This window comes from Carassius auratus, unplaced genomic scaffold, assembly GCF_003368295.1.
Source record: "Carassius auratus strain Wakin unplaced genomic scaffold, ASM336829v1 scaf_tig00216129, whole genome shotgun sequence".
Classification (NCBI taxonomy): domain Eukaryota; kingdom Metazoa; phylum Chordata; class Actinopteri; order Cypriniformes; family Cyprinidae; genus Carassius; species Carassius auratus.
Genome location: NW_020528426.1, coordinates 128,885 through 136,606, shown reverse-complemented (window position 1 = coordinate 136,606; position 7,722 = coordinate 128,885). Strand labels below are relative to the sequence as shown.

At 49.5% G+C, this 7,722-nt stretch overlaps 1 protein-coding gene across 1 annotated transcript; it reads right to left on the bottom strand.

Moving 5' to 3' along the window:
- Window positions 1–1,960: 1,960 nt before the first annotated feature.
- On the bottom strand, window positions 1,961–4,632 carry LOC113097190 (uncharacterized). The gene has a single exon (XM_026262406.1). The coding sequence runs from the start codon at window positions 4,630–4,632 to the stop codon at window positions 2,584–2,586; it is 2,049 nt and encodes a 682-aa protein (XP_026118191.1). The 3' UTR covers window positions 1,961–2,583.
- Between the last annotated feature and the right edge of the window lie 3,090 nt (window positions 4,633–7,722).

Sequence of the window (7,722 nt, the reverse complement as noted above, 5' to 3'; positions counted from 1 at the left end):
TTTCATTACAAAATACTGTAACTTTTATAAACTTTATACTATCACCACAAAATTTTAATTAATATTTATTATAAAATAAATATTTCATAAAACTGAAACTTAAATATATTATTTCTATAGGCTATACAAAACAGAAAAGAAAAAAGACTAAATAATAAAGCTGAATAAGCTGATCTATAGCATGTTAAATGGTGGTTGCCTGTCTATGAATGGTACAGCCCTCTAAGCTCACAGAAGTGGTTTGACCCAAGTCCTCAGCAGCCAATGAAATTGACCTCTTCAAACTGATTTTTAACGTGTACTTCACGTGTATTTCACGTGTATTTCAACATGAAATACATGTTAAATACCCGCTGATTTTTCACATGTAAACAACATGTATTTAACGTGTTAAACAATATTGGATATAATATCGGAGTAATATAGTATTTTAAGAAGCTATTAAAAAATATATAAATGACTTTACCATGTTGTGCAGTGCCGATAAATAAATAATATTAAATACGTGTTGTCTACGCATGAAATACACGTATTTAACGTGTTGTTGACGCGTTAAAATTCACGTGTATTTGACCCTCTTGGCCTTCCATACACATTAAACGTGAAAAAAGGACATCGCGTTGTTTTGATATGGATTACTTTATCACAGAATATTTGTTCGGGAGCACTTGTTTGGTTTAAAAGTAGACATGTCAAGTTTTCTATAGATATATCTCTCATGTCTCTTCGTTGAGTATTCATGGAGTTACAGTTCATTTTAATGTCGTGTTTGTAAATGAAGATCAGCGCAGACCAAGGCTGCAGACAGCACACCTTGTTTGTTATCTTTATTTTATAAGTGCCCAAAGTTTTGTTGTTATTATGTTTGTATCCAAAAAAAGTAGACCCTTTACAGAGACACGTTAAAATTCACGTCTATTTGAACCTCTTGGCCTTCCATACACATTAGACGTGAAAAATGGACATCGCGTTGTTTTGATATGGATTACTTTATCACAGAATATTTGTTCGGCAGCACTTGTTTTGTTTAAAAGTAGACATGTCAAGCTTTCTATAGATATATCTCTCATGTCTCTTCGTTGAATATTCATGGAGTTACAGTTCATTTTAATGACGTGTTTGTAAATGAAGATCAGCGCAGACCAAGGCTGCACCTTGTTTGTTATATTTATTTTATAAGTGCACAAAGTTTTGTTGTTATTATGTTTGTATCCAAAAAAAAGTAGACCCTTTACAGATTCGATTGATGTATTGCTCGATTAAAACTGAAAGTTTAATTTAAGTAAATTTCGGGGTTATCAGGAGAAAATGACTCAAAACGCGTATATGCGTTAATAGACTCCAGAGTTAAAAGGCTGTCGTGACTTTTTTTCCTTCCAGTATTCATAAGCTGTATCACGCTGTCAAATTATATTTCATTTTGCACACATAAACAGTTCAAAAACACCTGAATTCTGCTCTTGTTGTGTTCTAATGGGTGGATTCGTAAAATTCGCTGTGATATTATTTTTGGAAGCGCTCATTTCTCTCTCGTCTTTCTCTCTGTTCTTTGGCCAGAGACATAATTTACGTTATAAAACGTATTCTTAAAATACACATTTCTGTTTTAATAAATGGTCATATTAAATCATAGCATAACACATAAGTAGGTACAAAAATAATCAGTGATGCATGCGACCCTTTTGGTCTCAGTGTAGCTCCCTGCTTTACCATGTTATGCAACGCTGAGCAATCGCTGCGATGTTCAGCCTGACAGATAAATCTCACAAGCACATATAAACACTCATTTTCATGTGTATAATATATTCTTCTAATTGTTTTGTGCCGTTTCGCTGCAGTGTTTTAATGTGAAAGGCTGTAATTTCTCTGTGGACTTCAAGTGTTCAGAGAAATACATCGCTAGCTCGCGGGCAGTTGGCTGCCGCGAATATATCAATAGGTTACTGTCGTAACCCCGGTTCTCTGAAACATCGAGTGGAGAGATCCACCTATGGGAAGGGCATCCGTACCTGACCTCTGCAGAAGCATCCAATTGCACCAAGTCTGGCTAGACAGACAGAAGCGCGCAGCCAATGCCAGGTAAGACCCCGCCCCCTTACCTAGGGGTATAATAATGGCTGCAGCGCTGCTATTCTCCAGTAAGTATATTCGCTTCTCGTGTGGCAAGCGGGGCAACGCTGGTGGATCTCTCCACTCGATGTTTCAGAGAACCGGGGTTACGACAGTAACCTATTGTTCTCTTTCATCATCTCGTGTTCGAGATCCACCTATGGGAGAGACATGGACAGCTCCCCGATTGCCCAATACACTCACAGTGAGGTTCTGAAAGCCAGAGAAGGACGGTCGCCCCAAAGAGGCGGTGCCTGACACGTCCTATACTCATGAACCCGCAATACTGATGCACAATCGTGACTACTGTGCATATGCAGCACATGAAAACATTTTGCATCACACACATGATAACCAATGTGCATATAATTACACCCAGAAAAGGACTGTAAAAACATGCTTAGTGACAGGGATGTGCATGGCCAGCCAGCCCATTCACTCCGTCGTCACCTCCAACAGGGTTGCAGGGAAGGGCTAAGCAGACCCCACCCCTAAAACCGAATGTGCTACCGAGATATTGGTGACATCCAGCCGGTAATAACGCACAAAGGTATGAGGAGAAGCCCAACTAGCAGCGGAGCAGATGTCCTTTAGCGACACTCCCCTAAACAAAGCCCAAGAGGTGGCAATGCCCCTCGTGGAATGAGCTCTGATGCCCCCTGGTGGCTGCATACCCTTTGATTCATAAGCCAAAGCTATAGCATTCACAAGCCAATGTGAGAGGCGTTGCTTAGAAATAGGATTCCCTCCATGAGGGGGTGCCCATGAAATAAAGAGCTGGTCGCTCTTCCGGAAAGCACTGGTCCTGTTCATATATGTCCGTAAGGCACGGACGGGACACAGAGCATTTAGCCTCTCATCCTCCAGGGAGGAAAAAGGTGGAGGGTGAAAAGCGGACAGCTCCAACACCTCCGAAGTGAACGCAGGGAAGCACTTCGGCATGAAGGCCGGATTAGGCCTAAGGGAAACCATATCTCCACTAAGAGAGAATTTAGTGCACGAGGGATGAACCGAAAATGCATGTAGCTCACTGACACGTTTGGCTGATGCCAAGGCCAAGAGCAAAGCTGTCTTGAAGGACAGCAGCTTTAGGGAAATACTTCCAAGAGGTTCAAAAGGATATTGAGACAGAGCCTCCAACACCATGGAGAGATCCCACTCAGGAACCGTCCTCCTGATGACTGGCAAGCGGCGACGGGCACCCTTCATAAATCTGCGGATTAGAGGATGCTGCCCGACTGTTGAGCCCTCAAAGCCCACATGACAGGCCGAAATCGCAGCCAAGTAGACCTTAATTGTGGAAAAAGACCTGTCTTTTTCTAGGAGGTCCTGGAGGAAACACAAAATATCAGGAACTGAGCACTGATAAGATGTGAGACCACGCCCATCACACCACCCTTCGAACACTCGCCACTTACTGCCATACAAGGATCGCGTAGAAACGGCCCTGGCATTCTGTATAGTAGCAATCACACGCGGCGAAAGCCCAAGTGCGCTTAGGTTCGTCCTCTCACGGGCCAAGCCCAAAGAGCCACCCTGTCCGGGTGCGGGTGATAAATCTCCCCGTTCGCTTGGGACAATAGATCCGTGCGGGGGGGAAGGCGCCACGGCTCGGCATATAACAGAGGGATTATCTCCGCCAGCCATGGTGCTTTGGGCCACCTGGGTGCTATCAGAATGAGAGACAGGCCCTGCTCTCTCACCCTGGCCAGTGTAGGAATTATCAGGCACAGGGGAGGAAAGGCATACAGCAGCACACTGGGCCACGGGTGGGCCAGTGCATCCACCCCGAGGGGCGCGTCCACGTCCTTTAGCGAGAAGAACATAGGACAATGGTAGTTTTCGCGCGAGGCGAATAGATCTACGGTTGCCTGTCCGAATCTCATCCATAACACAGCCACTATCTGCGGGTGAAGGCGCCAATCTCCGTAGATTGGGTTTCCCCTTGATAGAAGATCCGCGCCTCTGTTTAGAAGGCCCGGAACATGAGTCGCGCGTAACGACAGGAAAACCTGTGCGCTCCACACTAGAAGCTTGTAAGCTAGAGCGTGAAGTTTCGACGAGCGCACGCCGCCCTGACGGTTGATATAAGCCACTGTCGTGGTATTGTCGCAGCGTACGAGCACATGATGTCCCTGCAGGCGAGGCAGAAAATGATTCAGAGCTTTCCATACGGCCATAAGCTCTAAATAATTTATGTGCGCTGAACTTAGTCTGCTCGGCCACAGACCGTTCACCGTTCTGCCCTCCTGGGTGGCGCCCCAGCCTGTTAAGGACGCATCTGTCGTCACAACTTTCCGCATCATAACCGTCCCCAGAGGGGTTCCCTGTGCGTAAAAGTCTGCGCTCTTCCAGTGGCGCAAGGCTGCCGAGCAGGCGCGCGTCACTATTACAGAGCGGCAAAGATCGCGCGTCGGGCTGAAATGTAGTGACAAAACCCATTTCATGAACGCTCTCATTCTCAGGAGTCCCAGCGGTACAACCTGGATTGATGAAGCCATAAGACCCTGCAGCCTGAGGCATGTGCGATATTGTACTTTCGCCCCCTCTCTGAACTGCGACAGACAGTTCATTAGAGAGAGAACGCGCTCTTGAGAGAGACGCGCTCGCATGGAGACTGAGTTCAACTCCAAACCCAGGAAAATGACATTCTGACTGGGTGTAAAATTGCTCTTGCTCACATTCACTCTGAACCCGAGAGATGTGATGTGCGTGAGCACACGGCAGGTGTCCTGCAATACTTTCTCTTTCGATTCGGCTACGATGAGCCAATCGTCTATGTATGTCAGAATCCTCAGACCTGACATTCTCATGGGTGCTAAACCCGCCTCCGCACACAGACAGAAGCACCGGGGGCTCAGACTGAGCCCAAACGGCAGAACTGTGAATTCGTAACATGTGCCTTGGTAGGCGAAACGAAGAAACTTCCTGTGTGGCGGATAAATGCTTATATGGAAGAAAGCATCTTTCAGGTCGACCGATGTGAACCAGTCGTTCGGTTTTATGGCGCGGGCGAGCGAGCCATGAGTCAGCATTCTGAAATTGTATTTCCTCAAATGTTTGTTCAACACACGAAGGTCCAAAATAGGACGGAGAGCGCCGTCCTTTTTTGGGACCAGGAAATAACGAGAATAAAATCCCTGATTCATCAGACTGGGGGGCACCACTTGAATCGCTCCCTTGTTTAGGAGGGAGGATATTTCCTCTTTCAGAATGTGTGAGGCGTTCTCTTCCGTGTGTGAAGAGAGAACGCCGTTGAAATGCGGGGGTTTCATTGCAAACTGCAGTCTGTATCCCTGCATTATAGTACGCATCACCCACTCGGGAGCCGAAACAGTTCGCCAAGCCCATTCGTGACTTGCAAGCGTTCCCACCCGAGCTGCAGCGGGGCTGTGTAAGCCCAGCTGGTTTATTTGTGATACAATGGCGCCATCTAGTGGACACCCCAGGGGCACCATGCAGGGGTTCAGACAGATTTCCTCTCTCTGCAGAGAGAGATCCTCTCTCCGTAACGAATTCATTTGATTCGTTTGTTTTAATGTGTTTTTTGTTTTTTGTGTGTTTTGTGTTGGGGAAACACTGGGGCCGAAGCCTTTATTGGTTGGGTGAGGGGAACAGAGTGTATGCGGTGTGGTGACACTGCTTTTGCACTTTTCCTCACAACAGGCCCCCTGAACATGAGGGGGGAACACACACCGTTCATTAAACACATGGGCTGGGCAGCCTCGAACGGGGAGGAACCGATCCATCCACGGGAGACCCTGCGTCTTTTGAACGGGGGTCCTGGGACAGGAAGAGAGTCCGAAGAGCTCGAGGCCCGTGAACGCGGACTCGATGTCCCCATCAACCGAACATCAGGCAGGCCGCTTACGTTTCGAGTCGATGGGGGAAGGGCTAGGTGGTTTTCCCGCCGCGGCCGCGGCGGGAGTCGATTTTCCCCAGTGCTTAGCAGGCGGTGGGTTATTCTGCCGTTGTGGGGGTTTGTTGCGGGGCCTTTCCTTGCCCTGGTGGAAGTGTCGTCCCATGGCTGGAATGTTTGGCAAACGCGCAGGGGTTGTCTGGCGTGGGGCCGCCTTCCTAGGGAGACACAATTTGAAGGCCTCGTCCTCCTTCTTTTTGTCGTCACACCGTTGTTGCATCAATGCGACGGCGGGACCGAAGAGAGCCCGGCCGGGCTCAACCGACGCGCCCGCGATGCGCCGCTTCTCACTGTCAGGAAGGCCTGACAGGTTAAGCCAGAGCGCGCGCTCTCCCACCACAGAAAGCGCCATAGAGCGCCCGGAGGCTTGGACGGCCTGCCGAGCGTTACGAAGGACGAGGTCGTTCACCGTGAGGATCTCCTTCCACAGGGGTAGAGAAGGAGTTCCCTTTTCTAGCTGTTGGCCTAATTCGTCCAAAAGCTCCGCCTGGTAGGCGGAGAGGAGAGACGAGACGTTGAGGGCCCTGACAGCCAAGGCCGAGGACTTGTATGCGGCCTGGTGAACTGAGGCGGAAAAACGGTCCATCTTGTTTGGCAAGACCGGCTTAGGGGGAGCGAGCAGCCCGCCCTGAGCGGGGTTAAGGTGCCTGGCGATGGACGGCTCGATAGCGGGGGGGTCACCCATACCATGAGAAGCCATATCTTTTACTTCAAGCCCCGAAAGGCCGTGTTTGAAGTCGAGCGGGTCGCTCCAATTGTGCCTCATATGCTTAGCGCACGCTGGAAGGACGGGGAAGAGTTGTTTCCTCGGACCGGGAGGAGGTCCCAACACTTTCCCGTCGTAAATATCCCTCTCCTGGTCGGTGGCGCTCTGTGGAGCCGGCCACTCAATGTTGAGGCGAGCGGCCGCTCGCTCACACACTTCCAGGAGGATGGACTGAGGCAGGGCTGCGTGGCCGCTAGCCTGGGGAACGCCAGAGGGCGGGATGGCCTCCTCGTCCTCTGAGACCCCGAGAAGGGCCGCATCATCCTCATCGCCGGAACCGGCCGGTCCGTCGGCGAGCATGAGGTTGCCCGCGAAGATGTCCTCTTCGGGGAATGCGGGATTGGGCTGGTCAGCCCAAACAAGTGAGGATGCGCCCCGGGAGTCCCCCGGTAGCGCGTCGTCGTCACCGTGTCCCCCATCTGAGTCAGAAAAACCGAGCTCGGCGCACTGGGTCGCTGCAACTTTAAGACGGCGTCGTAAAAGCTTTCTGGGCAGCATAAGGCAATTACTGCAATTTTCCGGGTTCTCCAATGCTTCTTGAGCGTGTTTAAGGCCCAAGCAAACCACGCAGAACGGGTGAAGATCCTTAGCAGCGATTAGCGCTCCACACGCGGCCGGGCAGGCCCGTGATAGGCTATTCCCCGGAGAAGCGGTAGGTTTTGAAAGCGACATACCGGAGAAGAAATCGGAAAAATCCGTGGCGGGCAGCCGTGGGAGCAGGTGAACGACGAGAGCGTGGGCGGCTCTGAATGCAGAACACAGCAGAAAAAAGGCTGAGAAGACGACAGTCACGTCTGGCGGAGGCTGATCGGTCGATATGTCCTCCTGAAGACACGAAGGTGAGCAGCGTAATCCAACCGAACTGTGTCAATGCAGAGATCGCGAGAAGCGAATGTCAACTGGAGAATAGCAGCGCTGCAGCCATTAT